Source organism: Neovison vison, chromosome 13, assembly GCF_020171115.1.
Source record: "Neovison vison isolate M4711 chromosome 13, ASM_NN_V1, whole genome shotgun sequence".
Classification (NCBI taxonomy): domain Eukaryota; kingdom Metazoa; phylum Chordata; class Mammalia; order Carnivora; family Mustelidae; genus Neogale; species Neogale vison.
In genome coordinates, this window is record NC_058103.1 from 34,178,354 (window position 1) to 34,204,500 (window position 26,147).

A 26,147-nucleotide genomic window follows, 5' to 3' on the forward strand; every position below is an offset into this window, starting at 1 on the left:
TTTTCTTTGATCTTAGAGAACATCTTTATATCAAAACAATTTCCCATTTTAAGTGGAGACTCACAATATCTTGATTATAAAGATAAAGTAGGTAATTTCCTATTAAAAATATAGTCTAAGGTCTCATGCTCCTTTCTGAGAACTTTTAGAAACTGAAGATTTTCAGAATTGTTAACAAGTGAACACCATTTACTACATTGTCTTTTATTTCCAGAAGAGTTAAAATTACACAAATTCCAGCAACATGAGGTATCTTCTTCAAGGTTATTTGTTAATGACAAATCTAGGAAAAACATCCACAGTTCCTGACTTCCAGTTTATAGTTGTATTCCCTCTAGAGGCCTGGAAATAAATGGGCTGGAAAAAAAATTGATGCTTATAAGATGTATATGTATATGTGTCTCTGTCTTGTGTGTTTATCTGTCTCTCATCAGTGGAGGATATTTAATGTTATTTTATTTATTTATGGGAAAATTTTTTCACTGAACCATTTCAGTTCCAAATGCAAGTGCAAATACAGAAACTTAATGAGTTGTAAGAGTCACCCATTAACTCTAAATGTGAAAAATAGACTATAATAACAATTTATTTTTATTATTTTTTAAAATAATACCAACTTAAACAAAGATGTTGGGAACAGAAAGCTCATCTGTCCAATGCTTGACATCAATTTTCTGTATATAAATCTGACTTTGTAAATTTGAAACTGTCATAAGAAACAACTTTAGAAAACCATGTGGTTGTTATCAAAACCAGAAGTGGCTGTATTTCAATTGCTACGTGATTTTTTTGTGGTCCCTGAACCAGGTATAATAGCTAATACTGAAAAACTTCAGAAAGAATTCAAAAAAGATTTGTCTCATAAATTAAATATGAAAACTAGAGAAAAGTAACTTCAGTAGATTTTATTTTAATACTCTCATTTATTCCAGCCAACCCTTAATCATCAAATATGATGAAGTAATATAAATAAAAGAAATTCATAGCTAACCCAAATGCCTGATTATTTTTCTTTGATAAGAAGTTAAAAGTAATCACAAAAGATTAGCATTTGGGTTAGATAAATTACTTTACTCTTCATGATAATTATTATATCCTACATCATTAGCTAATTTTATCCATATTTGTCTATGAGGTTAAACATTTTGCATCAGTAACTAAGAGACACCTTTATCACATATAGGATTATTGCAATATAAATGAAGTTTGAGAATTGGATGTAAAGAATTGTAGGGGTTATGACTGGTTGAGATTATTAGTTTATGAAATTTGAAAATTAAAATAAAACAAAAACAAAAATGTTATCATTAATGTTTTTCTACTCTGAAGAAAACATTTTATAGGTATTTCATTGTGATTTCAAACGGCATAAGTCAGAGGGTCAAAAAAATTTCAATTTTTATTCAGCCTGTCAGCTATATTTAACAAAATATCTATTAAAAATCTGAAAAACAATCTGAGGGGTTTGAAGTGGCGGGGGGGTGGGAGGTTGGGGTACCAGGTGGTGGGTATTATAGAGGGCACAGCTTGCATGGAGCACTGGGTGTGGTGAAAAAATAATGAATACTGTTTTTCTGAAAATAAATAAATTGGAAAAAAAATAATCTGAAAATATTGCAATGTATCACTTCTTTTGCAGCCTCCTGGAAATCATTTGTCAGAGATTAATTACAGAGGAATCTATCCTCAAGGATTAATTACCAGGATGTACCCTATAAAGCAGTGAAATGACTCTGCTATATTTATTTACCTTTTTTATAAGAGCTTGAATTCTAGAAATATCCTGCAACAAAAGAAACTGCCTGGATGCTAATACAATATGGGTTGTTCATTACTTTTGATTTAGAACAATTCTCCAAATCCAAACTCACTATATAATCATTTCCACTGTTAACAAGGTAGAAAATTATCCCATCTCAAAAAAAAAAAAAAAAAAAAAAGAAAAGAAAAGAAAAGGAAAAAAAAAAAAGAAAACTATTCCATCTCACTCTCACTTCCCCTGCCAAAAAATAGTTGTAAATGTTTTATCTGTATTAATGGAAATGTAGATTTTGGAGTAGAAAGCCAACTTTATATTAATTTTCAAAATAAAATATAAAAGTTGAAAGAAATTTTAGGCTTGTAAAAGCCACATTAAGTTAGGTCCCTACATCACTGGGTGTATGTATTCACACTTCTCTTTAGTTATTATAGATTTATGAAAAAATCTGAGAAGAGACGGTATATTTTCTGTATTTGAACTTAGGTCTAGACAGGTTCAGGGGCTTTCTAGAGACATATCAATGAAAAAATGCTCAGTACTATTAAATTTTCACTCAGGTCTTTTCATTAAACTTTAGGCTCTCATTTATGGAATGGCTAAGGTAGATTTCCTTATATATTTATATATAATATATTTTATATTCATTTGAATTAAAATGGCACAGATTAAGCAAACATTTTTCCTTGCTTTTTTTGCCTTAGTAACTGGATTACTTTATTTTTAGAATTACCTATAATTTATATTCAGAACGAGAGAGAGGGGGAAGCAGGCTCCCTGCTGAGCAGAGAGCCCGATGCGGGGCTCGATTACAGAACCCGGGGATCATGACCTGAGCAGAAGGCAGAGGCTTTAACCCACTGAGCCACCCAGGTACCCCTATGCTACTGTTTTCTTAAGTATGGGTATCAATGAGAGGAAATAAAACTTTTTTCTTAGAAATTGTTTGTCTTTTAACCAATACCACTCAATATATAGGTACAACTATGGATTGCTTCTTATAATTATGATTTGGAGGAGATTTTAAAAAATCTCCTTTGAAAATTAAAATGTTGCAAAACAAAAAATTTTATCACTAGTAATTTTTCTACCCCGAAGAAAACATTTTGTAAGTATTTCATTGTGATTTCAAAAGAGGGTCAAAAACATTTCAACTTTCTATTCAGCCTGTCAGCTAGAACATATTTAACAGAATAGAATATATTTAACAAAATAATTATTAAAAACAATCTGAAAATATTGCAGTGTATCACCTCAGAGCTCAAAAGTTAAACATATCACTTGTTTGTGGAGCATAACAAATAGCATGGAGGACAAGGGGCGTTAGAGAGAAGAAGGAAATTTGGGTAAATTGGAAGGGGAGGTGAACCATGAAAGACTATGGACTCTGAAAAACAATCTGAGGGGTTTGAACTGGCGGGGGGTGGGAGGTTGGGGTACCAGGTGGTGGGTATTATAGAGGGCACGGCTTGCATGGAGCACTGGGTGTGGTGAAAAAATAATGAATACTGTTTTTCTGAAAATAAATAAATTGAAAAAAAAAACAAGAATTAAAAAAAAAGTTAAAACATATTCTTGAAAATAAATACTTTTGGGATCTGGTTAATATTTTAATTAACTATACTTCATCTCTTTCAATAAAACTGTTGCTTCATCATAAAACAACTGTTTCATTTGTGACTTATTAAGGCAGAGTAAAAAAGAGAGAAGGAAGAAATGAAAAGAAGGTGACAATTAGAAGTCAAGGAAAAATAAATAATGCATTTCTGGAGAAAAGCAATATGATTATAAACTAAACCAACAAAAGAATAGAGAAGACCAAGTAAAGAGTTGCAAAGGTTAACGAGGAAAAGAGAAGTCAAAATCAGAATCTTGTTAGCACTTCACAGATCCACCAACCTACCTCTTCCTGACAAAAAATTTTTATCCTTAGGAAATCCTTCCTATTTAAGGATCTTATTTCTCATGATATATTAACATATGAGATTATTTATTTATAGTTTATTATGGATTTAATTTTGATCTTTAAGTTTCTATAATAGCTTTGATTCCAAAACAATCTATACAAAATTAGATTTTTCAGCAAGTTATTTCCTGCCAGAGTTTACATAATGCAATCCATGTTCTTTTCTTTTCAAATTTCTTATCTCTCTGAAAGAAATTATGAAGCCCATCAATGGTGTGGTATAAAAATTATTAAGCACTTTGAAATAACTTAAAGTAGTACAGTGTACATTACTAAGAATTATTTATTATTTGTATGAAACAGAAAACATTTTATTTTAAAACTTCCACTGAAATGTGATATAATTTTCTACCCAGCAAGATTGAGAATCGAATGGTTTAGCCTAGATATTAAAATGCTCTCGTATAAATATAGTTATAAAAACAAATAAATAGTTGGCTTTATGAAGATCTGTTATAAATCTGAAAAGCAGGCATTATCTGTCATTATCAGACCCTATTTGAATAACAAAAATTTTTATTTTTCTGGCTTAAAAAACAATATAGATTACAAAATAATTTGCAATTCTATCCCTATGCACTATTGTTTACCTATTTTTTTCTAACCACATATTTTATTTTGAGCTTTTCCCCCATGTCATTAAGTACTCCAAAAGATATGATTTTTGGGGGGTTATATAAATAATTCAAATATGCATGTGTAAATTATTTAACCATAGACATTAAGGTTGGTTCTAATTTTTTATGAATTTGAAAAATGGTATAATAAATAATCTTATATATAAGTCTTTAATGGCTTCTTTGATAGTTTCTACTGGATACATTTATGGCAACTGTGATTGATTAAAATATAAGAAAAATTTTAAGGATATATATCCTTACATATATGTTCACTTAAAAGGTCACACAGACTTATATTCCTTTCTATTAGTGTCAATAGGAATAATCAGGTCACTGCTCATTATAGTATGGATGATTATAATTTAAAAATGGTTTTTATTGGGGGTGCCTGGGTGGCTCAGTGGGTTAAAGCCTCTGCTTTCGGCTCAGGTCATGATCCCGGGGTTCTGGGATCGAGCCCCGTGTTGGGCTCTCTGGTCAGCAGGGAGCCTGCTTTCCTTCCTCTCTCTCTGCCTACCTCTCTGCCTACTTGTGATCTCTGTCTGTCAAGTAAATTAAAAAAAAAAAAAAAAGGTTTTTATTGGACTGCAAAATTTGTATTGTTTTAAATTTAAAATAGATTTCTAGTGACAGGATGCATGTTTTTTGATAATTTCTTTGCTGAATTTATTTCTTTTTATAAAATGGCTGTTCTTGCTCTTTAGTTATTTTATTTCATTTTTCCCTATGAGCTTAGAAGAGCTCTTTGGATTATAACACTTTATCTGATAGATTTGTTGTAATTTTTTTTCTCATATCAACTCCTCTCTAAGGTCCTTGAGAGCAGGGCTAAGATGTCTATCTACTGCTGTATTCCCAATTACCCAGCATAGTACTTGAGATAATAGTCCCTAAAAAATATTCATTGAATTATATTTCTGAATTAATGTATTATTTTGTTTTTAATTAAAGGAAAAAGTAGGGACAGCAGGTGATGCTGAAATTTTGGGCAAGAAAATACATGACCAGTTTTAGGATATATACTATTTTACAACAAAGATCTAGAGATTATGTTAGTTTGGGATATGCTCAGTTGAACTCATGTATTGAACTACGTGAGACACAGCAGTTAATTACATGGATTTGAATCATGGCTCTATCTAATCAACTCCAAAATTAGCTGCAAAAATAATGATGGCCCTTTGTTCAGCTGCTTTTTGCACAAAACACACCTCCCAAAGCATTAAAAATATATTTATACAAAGCAAAGCTATTAAGCGGAACTGAAAAGTGGTATTCATAATTTCACTATTCCTTGTATTTCTACAGTTCTTACTTTCCTATCTTCCTATAACTTGAATACAACTCCAGTGGATACCTAGAGAAACCAGTATTCCATTTAAAAGAGACGAGCTTGATATGAATGAGAAAGATCTTAAATGAGGTTAGAATGTTTTCAGGTGATGAACTCTACCTTTATGTAGTAGCATGGAATGCAAAAGCTGGGATGAATGACCTTAATTATTTTATATTAATTAGATACTAATATAATATTAGAGAGAAGGGCTAACTAGAGTGATAATATTTATTCAAGTCAGTGGAGAAACTTATTTCAAAGGAATGATATTATAGGCCTACAAGGGAATTTAGAGGCTGATTAATTTAATACCAGGGTGCTACAGAAATAGAAACTTAAGTCTATTAGCTCTCAAAATTTTAAGTGGCTGACTGGGGCATCATGATACTCAATATTTAGTGTCTCATAATGCAATACTTCTACATACTCAATGTTGTTACTTTTTCTTTTTTTTTTTTTTTTAAAGATTTTATTTATTTATTTATTTGAGAGAGACAGTGAGAGAGAGCATGAGCGAGGAGAAGGTTAGAGAGCGGAGCAGACTCCCCATGGAGCTGGGAGCCTGATGTGGGACTCGATCCCAGGACTCCAGGATCACGCCCTGAGCCGAAGGCAGTCGTCCAACCAACTGCGCCACCCAGGCGTCCCGTGTTGTTACTTTTTCAAACAACTTTGGATCCATAACTTTTAAATGTCTGCTAGTAAATCAGTCAAATACAAATGCTAAACTTCCTTCTTCCATAATATCACTAAACTGAATTAATAGATATGCAAAAATAACCTGTTTTTGGTATTCATATAAATTATAGGAATCAAGGGCCTAAAAGTACTGCATGTACTCTCAGAGGCAGAATTAATACAAGCTGTTAAGTTTAATGTAAAGAAGACTAAAACACTTAACCTCTGGAAGATTATTACACCTTTGTTTTTAAATCTGGGAAATAGGAAATGCCTGAGATATCCAAATAGGGGCTGGCAAAAATACTAGGCTACAACCAAAGAGTAGAATGCCAAACAATAAGTAATAATAACGTTGCAGAAGACAATTTTTAAAAATGTAAAGAAGTTCATGACATAGGAAGATGTTCATATCACTAAATGAATAAAATAGATTAAAATATGATATAGTTTAAGAATAATAGCTAACATTTATTGAGCACTTCCTGTATTTCAAACACTGTGATAAGTTATTTGCGTTTTTAAAATTTAAGCTTTAAAACATTCTGAGGCAAACAGTATTATTTTTCATTTAGATTAGATAAATAAGATTATAGAGGTAAAGTAACTTTCTAAAAGCCACACATCTAGAAAGTGATAAAGCTGATATTCCTCACCAGGTTTGTCAGACTCTAGAACCTGAGCTCTTAATTACTGTCTTCCCATTATTATCCATTTATATAAAATATTTAAATTTATAGAAAAAAAATAACAGACTAAAACAAAGCAAAATTTAGATGTTGCTATTTATTAAGGGTAGGCATACAGGAACTCTTTTTCTTTTTCTTTTTTTGCTGTAAAATGAGTACATATATTACTTTTTTAAAATAAAAAAACACCATGCTACTTACAGACTATCTAAGCTATAAAACTATTAACTCTAAAGCTAATAATTTCTGGTTAGCTATATCTTTTCAGGCTAATCAAAATTCATTTGCAAGTTCAGATTTCAGGATAGCAATTTTCCATTTCACAGTTAAGTTATACTCAGTTTCAATGATGAACATAATTCTGTGAACATTCAATAATTAGAAAAGAATCAGGGGAATTCCATTTTCAATTTCCATAATATATAAAGGCAGAGGGGATACCTAATCAGATAAATGAAGAAACAGAAATTAATGTATAATCCTGCATATTTAGCAGAATGTTGCAGAATAACCATTTAAAATAATTTGTAAATTCAAAATTAATAGCTAAAGTATACTGTAATTATCTAATTCCAGTTTTTCAAAGTATGAAATGCTTTATCATACTGGGTAGTACCTCTCTCATTAGAAAAGGATATAAGAGAACCATCCTTTATTTGAAGCCTCAAAAATCTGTTTTGCTATCAAGCCAGAGTAAATAACAAAACATACATGTTACAGAGGAGAAAGTAAGCAATAATGAACGAGTGAAAATCAGTTATAACTATAGCAGCTAGGCATTTAATGAAAATAAAGAAAAGAGCTTGGTGGGTATACAGAATGCTAGGTGAGTATTTATATGTGTCAGTATTAGCCCAATAATGTCAATCTGATTATTTTAGAACAAGCTAAAAATTTATATTTTTATTTAAATATCTCACCAAGTTTAAGTGTTTCAAGCTAATTAAAAAAAAAAACCAATTATATCCCTAATAAAATGATCTTCCAACAACTATGCTATGACTTAAGAGAGGGCTCTCTGTAGATTTATTAGGAGACAACATCCTGGGTAAAAATCAGTTGGTACCCAAATATAGAAGTAGCATCACATTGGAAATGAGTAGAGTTTGTCAGAAACTACAAGTTCTGGCTATGTGTCTTCAAAAGACTTAAAGTCTTCTTTCATTTTGAATCAGGGAGGAGAAACTCTTCTCTGCCCTAGAACTAATATGGATCACAGAGTTGGGGTGAGTCATTTGTAATGCTTAAGCATGGTACTGGTGGTCATTTAAATAAAGGATATAATCTCTGGACTGAGAATACCAACATAACACTGTCTCAGTGGAAGATAAGATTCAGCATACATAATTCCGACCTAGGATATTTTCAAGAAACATAAGCCACTTATTTTGTTGCACTAGTGATAATTTAAGTATGGTCCATGAACCCACGAAGGTCCTCGAGACCTTTTTAGGAGCCCACAAGGCCAGATTATTTTTTTATTTTTATTTTTATTTTTTTAAGATTTTATTTATTTATTTGACAGAGAGAGACACATTGAGAGAGGAAACACAAGCAGGGGGAGTGGAAGAGGGAGAAGCAGGCTTCCCGCTGAGCAGGGAGCCTGAGGCAGGGCTTGAACCCAGGATCCTGGGATAAGGATCTGAGCCGAAGGCAGACACCTAACGACTGAGCCACCCAGGCGCCCCAAGGCCAGATTATTTTAACAATAGTACGAAGACATTATTTTCCTTTTTCAGCATATTGACATTTGCACTGATGGCACAAAATCAAAAAACAGTATGAATAGTCATATTATTCACTACTATGTACTAATAGTTAAAACAACAACAACAACCCAAACTAACAGTTTCAAAAAAGAAAATGTAGTTTCACTTACAATTGTCTTTAATGAAACAGTGAGTACTAATTTAATTAAAACTTGTCCCTTTAGTGTGACAAAATGGGAAGTATGCATAAAATACTTCTATTGCATACCAAAGGATGATGGTTTTCTCAAGGAAAAGCACTTCTGCAACTGAGGTATAAACAAAACTAACCAGGTTTTGCACAGCATTATTTTCACTTAAATGAATGAAGAATGACAGACAAACTATGATTATCCAGACTTATATGTTTGGTAGACATTTTCTCAAAAGTGAATGAAATGAACCTGCCATTTTAAGGAAAACAGGATCTATTGCCTTTTTTTTTTTTTGCCAAGCATAAAATTCTAGCTTTAAAGCAAAAATGAGAATTGTGGAAAACATGTATCACCATGAGTTTGAGAGCTTCCAATGCTTTTTCAATCAGCGTGGTAGTTATATCAAAGAAGATAATTTTTTGGTATAATATAATGAAATATGTCAACATTTGGAAGAACTTATATTTTCTAAGTGACAACAAATATATTCCAAAACCATGCCTGGTTATAAGACTCATTCAAAGTTTAAGATGGATCAAGAAATTTTAATATATCAGAGTGTAGTATAGTCTGTGAGAGCATTTTAGATTTCATACTTCAACTAACTTTTAATAAACTATCAATTGTAAATTTTTGGTGTAGTGTCAAAAGAATATTCATGACTATATGAAAATGCTAGTCCTTTTTCTTCTAACTACATAACTGTGTGAAGCGGAATTTGTTTTTTTGTTTTTCCATATTCTTCAACCAAAACATATCACAACAGACCAAAGTACAGAAACAGATGTGAGAATCCAGTTGTATTCTATTAAACAAGACATTAAAACATATTTGGGAAATATAAAATAATGCCATCCTTTTCCAACGTTTGTTTTGTTTTGGAAAATATTATTTTCATTACAATGTTGTTTATGTTAGCATATAAAGGCTTTATTACTCTTATTCTGAAGCAAATAACATTAAATTTTTCAGTTTTAATTTCTAGTACAGGAAATATTGCTAGGCGTGACCCACAGAAGCTATTAAGAGTCCTTAATTTTCAAGTGGTCCTGAGACCATTAAATTTGAGAATTGCCAAATTTAACCCATAATTTTGAGACTATTATTGCTCAGTACTCCCCAGATGGGGTAACTAACTTTGCACAAAAGTAAACTTATATTTCTATGTCCAGAGAATGTACTACTGATATCACTAATTCTGTGCTTTCCAAGCATTTTGGCACTTGTGGATTCTGCATATACAACCCATAAATTTCTATGTTATTAATAGTTGAGCAGATTTTGATATACCAATGTTGATATAATTTTAGACAAAAGCAAAAGAAACATATTTAAAGTAATCTTACTGATTTTGTTTAGGCTCTTCAAAATAGAAAATAATCTGCAGGGTCCAGTTAGTGTTTAACTCTTTATCCAATTTAAATTCCTCTGCTCAAAGGAAAATAATAGAAACTGAGAGTGAAGTCATAATTCTGCATTTTGTTTGAATTAAGATTAGACATTAGTGTATCAACATACCCTTCATTATTAAGTTATTTCAATATATATAGTTTTTAATAATATCATAACCTTTAGTTTTAGATAGATAGGATTTATATTTTCTTCCTAAGAAGAAAAAAAATAACTTGTTGGTTAGTTTGGGTACAAAATTCTATTCTAATCTTTAAGGTACACAGAATATGTGAATGTAGATTATATTTATTTTTAAAGCCAAACCAGCTGCTTAATGAATAAAAAGATAATTAAATTGGTCTTTAAAAATTATTCCTTATTTTAACAACATCTACTGGGAATAGTGCATTGATTGAAAAGTTTGGATTTTTTTTTCCTTTTGCTCTAGTTTTTTCCTTTTGCTCTGGTCATTATTCTCTACCCCATGCATCTTGATTTCAAATAGAGATGCTTCTGCCTTTTATAACTGAAAAATCAGCATTCATTTAAGTTGTGAGTCATATTTACTTTATAAGAGAATTTATCTGTTATAGAATTATTCTTTTAGCAAACAATTTTTGGGAGATTATCACTATGTTAGAATTTGAGTCTTCTAGATATTGCCCATTATTATTTAAAAGGAATCTACATACTCTGACTTGATTGGATAAGCCACTCTTTTACTTAGGCCAATAAAAGATTAAAACTAAAATTAAAATCTGTTCTTAAAAAATACTTCACAGTTTCATAAAGCAAGTGGAGTGAAAATCATTTGTAATTTCAGTCAGATTTTATTAAAAAATAATTGGTATAAAAAAGAAATGACTTTTCTCCCACATATAATAAAATAATATATCATCATTTCAGCACAAGAAATAAATATTGTTGGAGATGATACCATTTAATAAAGAATTGTTTAGAAAAGTTGGTTGTCTTCATTAGATTGCATATTAAAAAGGAAATCCAAATGGTATATTTTATAGATCCTGTTCCCACCATAGCTGGTAATCTTAAACAGTAAAAGGACAATCTACGATATTATATTATAGTAAACATATAAAATGTGATGTTGAATATTATAAACAAAATAATGTTTAATATTATAGTCGTTGACTTAAAAAAATAGATGCACAAAGGTAAATGAATAAGAAATCTTTTAGCTTAACTACAGCCCAGTTAAAAAGCTACAGAGGGAAAGTGCTTCTGGTGATTATTTCCAGAGTATTCTGTACTCTTGGTGATAAATCATGGCATTTATACATCATTATAATTTGTAGTTGCCTATTTTGTCTGTTTGTAATAGCAAGAACAATGTCTACTGCTCACCACTGCTTTCCCAGCACTGGCAAAGAGAGGCAAGGACTGCCTTTCTTTATAATCATGAAGTTCAGAAAATTTGAGCAACTTCCTTAAGTTAGTGTGGTTATTAAGCAGAGAAGCCAGCATCTGAATCCATGTCTCCTATTAAGTGTTCTTTCTACTGATGATCATTCAAAACCATATTGTATTTCCGTTGTAAAGAAAATATTTTTGCATATATATTTCTTCACATGATAAACTGCATGTCTAATCTGAAATGTAGAAGAGGATTTCTATGGGGTTTATTAGGTACTAAATTATAAATATCAGCACCAAGATGCAGTAACAGTAACAATGTCAAACTTGTTAATGTTACAATTTTATGCTGGATATGATCCTGGAATGTCTCATATGTATCTCAGATTGAATACATTCAAAACCATAATGTATTAGCTCCTTTCTCTTATCCTCAAAATGAGTTTCTTCTCGTATTACTCCTTAATATAGTTAATAACATTACCCTTGACCCATATCTCAAATTAGAAGCCTGGCATTTGGACTTTTCTGCCCTAAATTCTTATGCTACAAAATAAAAATAAACAATTCACCTAGAATAGATTTAAGTGCTAAAACCTATGGTCCTTGCAATCTGATGCAGTAGGCAAAGGCAAAAAAAAAAAAAAAAAAAGTGAAGTAATATCTGAAGTTGGATTATGAAGTTACTGGATTAGGCTTTCATGTAGTAATGAAATTTTAGTCTGAGAGCTCTTGACTGGTGATAATTGGCTGGTGACAACTGTGTTTAAAGTGGTCATTACTAAAAAAATGATACAAAAATAAAGCGGTCATTATTGCTGAATATAATTCTCAAAACTTCCACCCAACACAAAGCTTTTGTTTTGCTTTTATTCATCCTTCATATCCCAGGTGAAGTGTTCTCTGATAATCCTATCTAAGCAAGGTTTTCCTCCTATTTTCTATCAGTATAACTTTTTCATTTCCGCTTAGCATAAATTTCAATTTAAAACTGTTATGGTGAAATTATAATTATTAGAATGATTTGTTTACCTACCTATTTATTTTAATAAACCATCAACTAAACTGTAAAACTCTAAGGTCAGAGATTATATCTGTCACTATTATAGAAACACATATTATAGTATCTAGTTTAGATTTAATTAAGCAGTCTTATAATTTGAGACTTTCAACAGATTAATTTGACTTTCTTCACTTCCTCTAAAAAAAATCAATATTCAAACTAGTTTTTTATTATATTAGTATTCTGGTTCAGCCTTAGAAGTTTAATTTTAAAAGTACACTGAAGTGCTAATTTTATCTTTGAGGTATATATTCTAGGTAAAAATTATCTAGAAGGAAAAGAACCTTATTCCTAGGTAAAAATACAGAAAAAAAATCCTAGTAAAAAAAAGATACCAAAATACACTGCTTTATTTGAATTCCTTTTTATTTTGAACATCTAAGTGATAACTAAGGAAAAAAATATTAAGACAAGCTATTTGTTCTCCTTGAGTTTTATAATGAGCAAATTAACTTAATAGATGTTAATATTTTTATTTTTATGATTTCACTTTAGTAAATTTGGAATGCCAAGTTATTTTAGGATAGCATTTAGTATTTCTTTTGTAATTGTGATATAATTACAAAGTTTTAAAAAGGCTCAAGAACTACTATGTTTAATTAAATTTAGCATAGATATTTATGTTCATGGTATATTATTAAGGAAAAGAATACTGCATCTTGAATAGTCCATATTCCCAACATTTAGATCTTAATATTTGGTGAATGACTAAACATTTATAGTGGACTAAACTTTTAGCTTTATTTTCCAGACTTCAGAAATGAGTATGGCTTGTTCAGGTGGGATTTAATGTAAACAATAAATTCTTTTGTTTTAAAAATTCAAAAGACATGAATAAGATTCTTCTAACCAATTCAAGTCTTAGAACTCCATGTTTTCATTCAGTTGAAGATGCACCTGAATGGCATTAACATATATTTTATGTCTAGAATGTTCTTATAGTTTTTGTTCATTGAAGACTTAGAACCATAATTCTTTAAACTATAAAATCATATTGGTTATATTTGACACAAATCTAAAAGCGATGATATACAACAGTAACACTGTGAGGACTCTGCTGAGAAGGTTGTACCATGGTATGCAAAAGCAACTGCACTACATATATGAAGAACTTCTTGAGATTACTTTTAAGTTAAGTCCAGTTATAACATTCTTAAAACTCATGAAAAAGTTGGATTTAAGGAAGACAGCTATATAAGTTGTAAATCTGATGACAGAGAAGAAGCCACAGTTTGAAAAGTTACCTATAGATCCCTTGAATAAATTTAGTGTACAGCTGATATCTAATACCATATCTTGTTAAATAAGAAGGAATGTCACTGTTGATCTTTTCATGTTGGTATTGGATCCATCATATAGAAAACTTGAAAGCACAAATGACTAACTTAACCAGGAAAGGGACATTCCAAAAGAAAGCAGTTACAGCCACAATTATATCTGCTACTTAATTTATCATACATCAAGATGTGAGGCAGCAAATAAATGTCTAATCCTCTTGAACTCCCACACATGATTCAGTACTTGGGAAAAATTATAAGAAATAAATACTAAAAAATTTCCTTCCTCCCCCAAAGGTTGGCATTAAAACTTTCCTTCTAATCAATTTAGATTTGTTTCCAAATATTAGGCAGCAACATTCCAAGTTGATTATGTTTGAAAAAATTTGGAATGATACTAGAGCAGGGAGCTACCCCAGCCTGGACAAGCTAAAAAAAAAAAAAATTGCTTTGGTGACATTTTTTTATTTTGTTAATCTTACTTTTTATCAGCCAGAAATGCATTCATCCTTTGCATAAACAAATAACTTCATATCTATACTGATGAGTATGCTAAAAAATAACAAGTCTAAAACAAAGAAACAGGAGCTACAAAAAGTAGCTGTGATGTAGGAGTAGACATTTTACATGAAATTTCTATTTTCTTACTGTTGGCCTAATTTGAGAATCTGTGAAACAGTAAGTGGTAATTATCTTATAGTCCATTCATTTTTTCATTGCATTATCTTGCATGCAATCCAACCTTGACAAGTAGAGGGAAATATTGGTTAAACTTCCCAGACTCGTATAGTAGGACAAGTTTAAGGTGCCAAGGAACTGTACCTACTTTTGGTGTTGGGCAGGAAGCTGTAGAAAGGCGAGATGTAGCCTGAGCACGAGGCGATTCTGAAGGAGTAGTGCTGAGGGAAGCAGTGTCTCGTGGGAGCACCTGAACGCCACGAGATATGATGGAGTCTGGAATCTGAACAAGAAAAACAAGGACAGTTTAATGTTCTGAAAATACCAACAATATTAAAATCAATGCCTTACTTTATTTATTTATTTATTTATTTTTGGGGGGGGCATTCTTTGCTGAGTAGCTCTCATATATTTGGTCTCACTCACTGTTAAGTACAAATTCATCCAACAATTTGGGATAGAAGAGAAAACTTCAGTTTTAAAATACTTTCTCTTGCCAAATAGTATTTCATGACACTTTTTTATGAGAGGCAGTCTAGCATTGTAGTTAAGGAATTAAGTGCTGGGGCACCTGGGTGGCTCAGTGGATTAAAGCCTCTGCCTTCCACTCAGGTCATGATCCCAGGGTCCTGGAATCGAGCCCCGCATTGGGCTCTCTGCTTAGCACGGAGCCTGCTTCCCCCTCTCTCTCTGCCTGCCTCTCTGCCTACTTGTGATCTCTGTCTGTCAAATAAATAAATAAAATCTTAAAAAAAAAAAAAAGAGCGAAGTATTCAGCATTCATGTACTGGCTCTGCCATTTAATACTTATTTAAATCCAAGATTCATTGTTTATGTATAACACCCAGAGCTCCATGCAACACATGACCTCCTTAATACCCACCACCAGGCTCACCCCCCCTTTCTCTAAAACCCTCAGTTTGTTTCTCGGAGTCCACAGTCTCTCGTGGCTCATCTCCCCCTCTAACTCACTTTTCCTTTCCTTCAAAAACTAATGATGTATTTTATGGTGACTAACATAACACAGTAAAAAAAAGAAAAATTTAATTCCTAGATATTTTCCATTTTCCTTTCAGATTCTCCACTCTTCATCCTCTTGACTCTAAGTTGACCTGTACAGATAGAATCAACAGGCTACTTTGTGCTCTCTAGTTTCTAGTTGGGCTCAACCAGTGCCAGGAAACTGAAAGGTTAGAAGAGAGTAGGGTCTGATCTTTATTCTCCTGGCTCCTTCTCTACCAGGTTACCATAGGTTGGCTAAGTCACAGCTCCCGGTCAGGTTGGCTCAGTCAGAGCCCCTGGTCACCTGATAGGCTTGGACCTTTTTTTTGGATTTCAGTAGCAGTTCCCTCCCTTTGCCCCATTAGGACTAGGGATATTGATGGTTCCCAGTATTACTAGTCCCAGGGCACTGCACTGTGTCTTGCTGTTTTCTCTAAAATCTGCCCAAACCTTTGTAAACACTTTAGTTCCTTATTAAACTCTTCTTAATTATCCATTTAACTATGCTATGACTTCTTTGGGGGACACTGATGGTTCTGCTTTTTAAATCATCATTTCCTTTACCTAAAAAAAAAAAAATTAAGATAACAATAGCATCTACCTCACTGGATTACTGTTGAGGATTAAATAAGATAATGCATATAAACTATCTAGCATTACAAAGTATTAAATACTCAATAAATATTGACTATTACTACTGATATTATTATATTATACGTATCAACATGGTAAAAATCGACATAATTGAGTATCACTATTCTAAAAATATATGAACATAAGGACTAATAATGTGATTATTAATTTTAAAAATTATTATTTATGTTGATTATAAAATTATTATTTCAGGCTATGTATAATTTAGTTCTTGTTCTGGGCTAATACTAATGGGTTTAGGTTTTCTAATCTCAAAATGAGAATCTGACCACTTTTAAGTTTTGAACACAGAGGGGACACACACAGGTGGGATAAAAAGATAAGCAATTAAAATTCAACTGTAAATATCACTTACTATGTGAAAACAAGGAAGCAGCAACCAGACTTTATGACTAGAAAGGTGCTCTTGGTCTTAGGTATCATCTGTTTTCTCACAAATTTTCATAGAAGCTCTTTTATTTTGTTTCCATACCAATATCCTCATTATCAATGGTATTGCCACCATTTTAGGGCCTAACAATTTATGTAACTTATAAATAGTATTACCATACTTAGGGTGAATAGCAGTGGGAATTCTGAGAAGAAAAACTGCTCACCTGCTAGCACATTTGAGTACTGAATTGAGATAAATAATGTAAAGAAATGGAGGTAGTCTAATTTAAAAGAGCCACATGTTGCCATTAATGTCTAGTAAAAAAAAAAAAAAAAGGCCATGTATTGGGAAAAAAAAGTCAAAGAAAGCTCCTATTATACTTCACATGACACCATGCCCCTCTAGTTCATAGCAATTTCCACAGTTATACTACATTTATATGTGTGATAGTTTGATCAACATCTATCTCCCATACTAGAATGCTGTCATGATGAAACCATGCTTTTGCTAGTATTTTATGTCCTGTACCTAAGAAAGCACATGCACAAAGTAGTATGTATGTATGATATATAGATTTTCAGACTTGCAAATGTGTACATATATTACCCATCTTTCTCTCTGTGTATGAATGTAAACAGGAGAGCAGGATATTTCAGGGGAAAGATAAGCTTAAATTTGAAGTACATTCTTTGAGGCTAAAAAAAAAAATTGTCTGGAGATACCCAATGAGCAATTAGAAATATGAGCCTGGAGCACAGGAAAAATTTATGGATTGGCTATATACTTTGGGAATTATCAATGGAAGTAAATGTTTCAGTCATGCATATGTCTCAGATCATCCAAGAACAGTATGTATAGGAACAAAAGATGATAGTTGATAATTCTAGGTGAGCTCCATATTACAGGCTTAACAGAAGAAAAAACTAAGGGGAAAAACAATCTGTAAATGAAAAAACAGTACATCCTATTTTTGCTATGTTGAACAATCAGGATCTAAATCTATCACACTGGATCAATCATTAAATAGCATATCTTTTCACTTTCAAAAGTACTTCACTTTGGAAGATAAATTATTTAGTTTTCATATATTTAAGAAACTGTTAGATACAAAAGAGGAAAATCAAGACAGAGTGAACATAAGGGAAGGGAAAAGAGAAGAAACTTTCAAGGAGATGTTATAAAATATCAACTATGGAGAGAGGATAAGTAGGGTGAGACTTGAAAAAAAGGCATTGAGAACTGAAAAGACTCCACCAAAAAAACTGCTAGAATTCAGTAAAGTTGCAGGAAAAAAAAATGAATGTACAGAAATCTGTTGCATTTCTGTACACCAAAAAGAAGCAGCAGAAAGAGAAATGAAGGACTCAATCCCATTTGTAATTGTACCCAAAACAATAAGATATCTAGTATTAAGATGAACCCAAGAAATGAAAGACATGTACTCTGAAAACTATAAAACATTGGTGAAAAAAACTGAAGATAACACAAACAAATGGAAAAACATTCCCTGCTCATGGATTGGAAGAACAAATACTACTAACATGTCTATACAATCCAAAGCAATCTACATGTTCAATGCAATCCCTATCAAAATACTAACAATATTTTTCACAGAACTACAACAATGAATCCTAAAATTTGGGGCACCTGGGTGGCTCAGAGGGCTAAGCATCTGCCTTTGGCTCAGGTCATGGTCCCAGAGTCCTCAGATTGAGCCCCATATAGGCTCTCTGCTCAGTGGGGAGCCTGTTTCTCCCTCTCTCTCTGCCTACCTCTCTGCCTATTTGTGATTTCTCTTTCTGTCAAATAAATAAATAAATAAAATCTTAAAAAAAAATCTAAAATTTATATGGAACCATAAAAGACCCCAAATAGCCAAAGCAACCTAGAAAAGGCAAAGCAAAGCTGGAGGCCACACAATTCAAGACTTCAAGTTATATCACAAAGTTATAGTGACCAAAACTGTATGGTACTGGCAAAGAAAGATACATAGATAAAAGGAACAGAATAGAAAACCCAGAAATGAATTCATATCTATATGGTCAATTAGTCTTCAACAAAGCAGGAAAGACTATCCAATGGGAAAAAAGAGAGCCTTTTCAACAAACAGTGTTGGGAAAGCTGGAGAGCAACATGAAAAACAATGAAGCATAAACAATGAATTCTAGAACACTGAAAATAAGTAAAAATAAATAAATAAACAAAAATTAAAAAAAAAAAAAGAAAAACAATGAAACTGTACCACTTTCTTACACCATACAAAAAAATAAACTTAAAATGGATTAAAGACCTAAATGTGAGACTTAAAACCATAAAAATCCTGGAAGAGAACACAGGCAGTAACCGTTTTGACATAAGCGGTAGCAACTTCTTTCTAGATATGACTCCAAAGCAAGGGAAATAAAAGCAAAAATAAACCACTGGGACCTCATTAAAAAAAAAAAAGTTTCTGAATAGTGAAGGAAAAAACAAACAAACTAAAAAGGCAACCTACAGAACGCAGATGTTTGCAAATGACATATCTGACAAAGGGTTAGTATCCAAAAACTATAAAGAATGTATAAAACTCAATACCCCAAGAACAAATAATGCAATTAAAAATGGGCAAAGACATGAATAGACATTTTTCCAAAGAAGATATACAGATGGACAACAGACACATGAAAAGATACTCAACTTCACTTCATCAGGGAAATGCAAATCAAAACCACAATGAGATATCACCTCACACCTCTCAAAAGAGCTAAAATCATCAAAAAGAAATGACAGGTGTTGGCGAGTATGTAGAGAGATGGAAATCCTCTTACACAGTCAGTGGGAATGAAAATTGGTACAGCGATTCTGGGAAATGGTATGGTGGTCCCTCAAAAAGTTAAAAATAGAACTACTCTACAATATAGCAATTGCAGTACTAGGTATCTAGCAAAGAATACAAAAATACTAAAAGGCTTACATGCACCCTGATGTTTATAACAACATTATCTACAACAGTCTAATTATAGAAGTAGTCCAATGTCCATCAATTGATGAATGGATAAAAAAGATGTGGTACACACACACACACACACACACACAAACACAAATGGAATATTACTTTGCCATAAAAAAGAATGAAATCTTGCCGTTTGCAATGATGTGGATGAAGATAGATAGTATTATGCTAAGTGAAATAAGTCAGAGAAAGACAAATACCATATGATTTCACTCATATGTGAAATTTAAGAAACAAATCAAATGAGCAAAGGAGAAAAAAAGATATGGAGGCTAACCATGAAACAGACTCTTAATTATAGAGAACAAACTTATGATTAACAGATGGAGGTTAAGTGGGCGGGTGGATGGGTAAAATATCTGATGGGGATTAAGTAGTGTACTTGCTGTGATGAGCACTGGATATTATAAGGAACTACTGAATTACTATATTGTACATCTCAAACTAATATTACACTGCATGTTAATGAACTGGAATTTAAATAAAAATCTTCAAAAAAGCCATTTTATCTGTCAATTAAAAAAGTTACTAGTAGAGTAAAAAGGGCAGAAGTGAGTTGAGGAAGTGAGTGGGATGATAAAGCAGGGTAATTAGTAAGAAAAGAAGGGAGACATTCACTATTTTTCCTTCCTTTGGCCCTTGAAGTGAAGACCTATTAATGAGAAAAATGGGGAAATATAAGTGGGAAAAAGAAGTTTAGGAGAGTTATCAATATTGGATATATGCATTGGTGAATAAACAGGGAGGATAACTAAAGATTAGGGGAAAGAATTATCAACAATGTGGATCCAGTTAATATTGGCAACCATAAATTTGCAACTTCATTAAGTAGCCTAGGAATAAAAATTTTCCATCTTCTCAAAAAATAAACTTACACAAAAGATGAAGACTTAGAAATTCTTTGCAAATATATGGTTGTGAAAGCTGCAGAAATATATGAGACCCTAAAGATACATATAGATAAAATTTAATAAGCCATAAAAAGGGAAAAAGAACAAGATGGAGGTAGTTAATAGTTATCTGAGAGATAGCTATTTCATTATTTGATGAAGATAGATACCTGGTGACAAAAGGTTAAAAAAAAAATTGGAGGTAAGGAAATGGAGGCAGTGAAAATGGATTACTCAGCTGATGGGCATTTGTACTGTTTCTATTTTCTGGGGATACTATAAACAATGTTACTATAGACATTCCAGTATTATCATGTGTCCTACATGCATTAATTTCAGGATATATATATATATATATATATATATATATATTTATTTATTCAGGAACAGAATTGCAGGTTATTGTGTAGCCATACCCTTTTACAGATTTCCAAATTGGTTAAGCCAACTTATATGTCTGTCAAAAGAAAATGGTGATAGTTCTTCTTACTCTAAACACATCTCTATCTAGTATTGTCAATACAAGCAATTTTTTAAATGTCTGATAGTAGTAATTTGTTTTAATGTTCCTTTCCCCAACTGCTAAAGAGAAAAAGCATATTTTATATGTTTATCAGGCATTTAGATGTTCTTTTTTTAAAATAAAGTCCCTGTTTAAATCTTTTTGGCCAAATTTTCCCTTATTGGGCTGTCCTCTTTTTACTGAATTGTTATTTTTTAGAACATATTCTGGATACCTAGTCCTTTATCAGTTTTATATGGTGAAAACATCTATTCCTCTTCTGTAGCTTGTTGTCCTACTTAATCATGTCTTATGGCTAAAAGAATATTTTAATTTAGTTAAATCTATCAATATTTTCCTTTATAGTTAGTGGATTTTGTATCTTAAGAGGAATCCAATGGAAATGGCACAGAAAGAATTGCCAAAAGTCGATCACTCCAAGAAAGAGGTAACTAAACTAGCAAAAATGGTCAGAGTCAACTTAACCAGAAATCTATAAACCAAAAATTTATAGCAACCAGGTGAATGCTTAATCAAGAACAAACAAACAAAAAACAAAAACAAAAGCAAACAAAAAAACCCAACCCAAAACAACTATTCCTCCACAAAACAACTCAGTGGCACACTTGAAGACACAGCCCACATTCCTGATAAGCATTCTTAGTACTGGAGGGAGAACAAACTTTATTCTCAAGAATTGCAGTTCTCTGTTTCAATATGTTCAGTGGCTTAATGAAGGACACATAGGGTTTGCTTTTATTTCCCCTAACCTGGAACTTTCCTTGGGCTTCTGCAGCTAAGCAGAAGTGGTATTATTCTAAAATATAAAGGCAAATATATTAGCTACTGCTCTCTGGGCATGGGATGACAGTTGGGATAAAGAGTAGATTTACTTAGAAACTTGGAAGGAAAGGCTATGTAGTGAAATGCTTTCAGGCATAGGGACTTTGAAAAGTATATTCCTGGGAATCTAAAGGTTCATGTTTATGCTCAGGGTTAGCCACATCCTCAGAAGACTTTACCTAATCTTTCTACTCTTGCTGAACTTCAGAGTCTGCAAAAGCAGGAAGTGAAGGCTAAGAGCTGTAAACTGGCTCAGTGTCAAAGGTATGCCCTGATACATACAAAGAGTCCAAGTACAAAGAATAAGAGATGTTCTTTTTCTATACACTTGTACAGAAAATGTACATTATTTTCCTCATTAAGGAAATCTCTGTTGAATCACTAGCTGATCACATAGCTAATGGAACAGAGACTTCAGTAACCAATAATTAATAACAGCTTTGACAAGAAAAGTTAACCAACAAATCAAAAACAGTAATTATGACAAAGAGCAAAATAAATTACCACAGGGAGGGGGAGGAATCTAAGTTCCAGAGTTTCCCCTTATAATATTCAATATGTCCAGTTTGCAACAAAAATTATAAGCTATGCAAAGAAGTAAGAAAGTATGGCCCATATATAGAAAAAAAAAGAGGAATAAATAGAAACTATCTCTGAGAAAGCTGACACTAGGCTGACTACTGAAAATCTTTAAATCAACTATTTATTTTTCAAGATTATTTTAGCTACTTGGGGTCTTTTGTGGGTCCCTATAAATTTTAGGATTGTTTACCCAAGGATACAAAAATACTGATTTGAAGGGACAGATGCAGCCCAATAGCAGCCTTATCAACAAGAGCCAAATTATGGAAAGAGTCCAAATGTCCATCAGTGGATGAAAGGATAAAGATGTGGTACATATACAATGGAATACTACTCAGACGTCTGAAAGAAAGAAATCTTGTCATTTGCAACAATGTGGATGGAGCTACAGTATACTATGCTAAGCAAAATAGGTCAATGAGAAAAAGAGAAATACCATATGATTTTACTCATATGTAGAATTTAAGAAACAAAGCAGATGAACATAAGGGAAGGGAAAAGAAAGGGAAACAAATAAAAAGAGACTCTTAACTATAGAGATCAATCTGAGGGTTGATGGAAGGAGATGGGTAGAAGATGGGCTAAATGGGTGATGGGTATTAAGGAGGGCACTTGTTGTGATGAGTACTGGGTATTATATGTAAGTGATAAATTACCAAATTTTACTCCTGAAATCAATATTAATTTATATGTTAACTAGAATTTGAGCAAAAACTTAAAATGAAAAAAAAAATCAACTATTTAAAATATTTTGAAAGAGCCAAAGAAAATCATGGACAAAGAACTAAACAAAGCACGAGAAAGATGTCTCACCAATGAGGAACAGCATAAAGAGAGAGAAATAATAAAAAGGAAACAAAAGGAAATTCTAAAGTTGAAAAGAATAGCTGACTCTTGAACAATGCAGGGGTTAAGGGTGCCAACCCTCTGTGCAGTCAAAAATCTGTGTATAACTTTTGACTCCCTAAAATGTAACTACTAATAACCTACTGTTGATTGGAAGCTTTACCAATAAGCAGTCGACTGACATATATTTCATATATGTATTATATATTGTATTCTTACAATAAAGTAAGCTAAAGAGAAAATGTTATTAAGAAAATCATAAGGAAAAAGAAGCTAAAAAAAGGAAATCATAAGAAAACTACATTTACAGTACTATACTAAGTCTATTGAAAAAAATGCACATATAAGTGGACCCACACAGTTCAAACCTGTGTTGTTTGAGGTTAAACCATAAAACTAAAATAAAAAATTCTCTAGATGGATTCAGCAGCAGATTTTAGCAAGCAGAAGAAAGGATTAGTGACTTAAAGATATATCAATTGATAATAACCAATCTGAGCAGAAAGAAAAAAAGAATGAAGAAAAATGAGAACTTCAGAAAACTATGGGAGGACACTAATATATGCACCAAATTATCCATAATGGGAGTCCCAAAAGGAGAGGAGAGACAGAGTTAGAGAAAATATTGACTGAAAAATTTCCAGATATGATGAAAGACATAAATCTACATGTCCAAGAAGTTCAACAATTCCAAGTTAGATAAAGATCTAAACCAAGACACACTATAGTAAACTGTTGAAAGACAAAGAATTCTAAAAGCAGCAAGAGAGAAGCAACCTATATGAGAGAGCCTCAATAAGATTAGCAGCTGATTTTTCAGCAGAAACAATAGATGCCAATAGGTAGCAAAATAACCTGTTCAAAATGCTGGAAGAAAAAGATCTGTCAACCAGAAATATTGTATCTGGCAAAACTATGATTCAAAAATGAAAAGGAAATAAAAGTATTTTCAGATAAACAAAAGTTAAAAGTTCAATACTAATAGACCTTCCTTCCCTAGACAAAACGTTAAGAATCCTTCAGGTTGAAATGAAAGGACACTACACGGTAATTTGGAATTCACATGAAGAAATAACACTGGTGCTCAAAATAGGTAGATATAAAAGTAATATATATTTTGGCTTGTAAATCAATACAGTTTAAAAAGAAAACTATATAAAATAATAATTATAAATCTGTATTGGTAGGCACACAAGGTATAAATATGTATTTTGTGAAAATAACAACATAAGTGAGTGAGATTAGGCAAAGATTTTGCATAACATTTAAACTAATTTGGTATTAATCAAACTAGACTGTTACAAAGTAAGATGTTAATTTTAATCCCCAGAGCAACCACTAAAAAGATAACTAAAAGAAATTTGCCAAAAGAAATGAGGGAAAAATGAAAATGACACACTAGAAAACATCTATTAATAAAAATTGAGGGAAGTAATGGAGAAAACGGGATATATAGAAAATAATAAACTGGAAAAACAAAACATTACCTTTTTAGTAATTACAATAAATGCAACTGATTTAAACTACCCAATTAAAAGGTAGAGACTAGCAGAATGGATTAAAAAAAAAACAAACATGATCTAAGTATACACTTTAGATCCAAAGACAAACAGGTCGAAGGTAAAAGAAGGAAAGGTTTTTTTCTATGCAAACAGTAATTAAGAGAGCTAGAATGGCTCTAGTAATATAGACAAAATGGACATTTAGACAAAAACTGTTGCAAGAGACAAAGAGAAAAAGGTAATGATAAAAAGGTCAATCCACCAGAAAATATAAGAATCATAAACATACACACACCTAATAAAAGCCCCAAAATATATGAAGCAAAACTAACAGTACTGGAGAAAAAGTCCAATGATAATAGTGAAGGAGACATCAATGTTCCACTTTCAATAATGGTCAGAACAACTAGTAAGATCGACAAATAAAACAGATTTGAACAACAGTATAAATCAACAATCATACAGAAAATCTACCCAGTAACAGTAAAACACACATTTTTCTCAAGTGAATAGGGAACATTTTCCAGGATAGACTAATTGTTAAGCCACAAAATATGTCTTAATAAAATACTAAAATCATACAATGTATCTTCTCTGACCATAATGAATGTGGGAAACAATATAGAGAGAAATTCGTGAATTTACAAATATGTGGAAACTAAACACATTCTTAACTGATGAATCAAGGAAGAAATTCCAAATGAAATTATAATATTCTGACATGAATGAAAATGAAAACAAAAACACAATATATCCAAACTTACAGGTCAGTAACAATAGTGTTCAAAGGGAAATTTGTAACTACAAATACGTACTTTAAAAAAGAAGATTTCAAATCAATATGTTAACCTTCTACCTTAAAGAACTAAAAATTAAGAACTAAATGAAGAACTAAAAAAAAAAAACAAAAAAAACCCCACCAAAAAACAAAAACAAAAACCAAACTAAACCTAAAGCAAAGAGAAGGAAAGAACTAATAAAAAGTATAACAAAGATAAAATAGAGAACAGAAAGACATTGAAAGAATCAACAAAACCAAAGTTGGTTCTCTGGAAAGAGCAATAGAATTGACAAAACTTTTACCCAGACTGACTGAGAATAAAGAAAGAAAACTCATATTTCTAAAATCAGGAATAAAAGTGGGCATATTACTATTGATGTCACAGAAATAAAAATTATAATATTATAAAGAGCTGTATGCCAAAAATTAGATAACCCAGATAAAC

General features: G+C 31.8%; 1 protein-coding gene across 12 annotated transcripts in view; it reads right to left on the bottom strand.

The window, feature by feature from the left end:
* GPHN (gephyrin) overlaps positions 1–26,147 on the bottom strand; it is a 641,743-nt gene that overhangs the window by 188,068 nt on the left and 427,528 nt on the right. For all 12 annotated transcript variants that reach the window (XM_044231062.1, XM_044231066.1, XM_044231068.1 and 9 more), the window contains one exon: positions 14,884–15,018. In XM_044231062.1, coding sequence (XP_044086997.1) covers positions 14,884–15,018 — 135 coding nt within the window. The remainder of the gene's footprint in view (positions 1–14,883; positions 15,019–26,147) is intronic.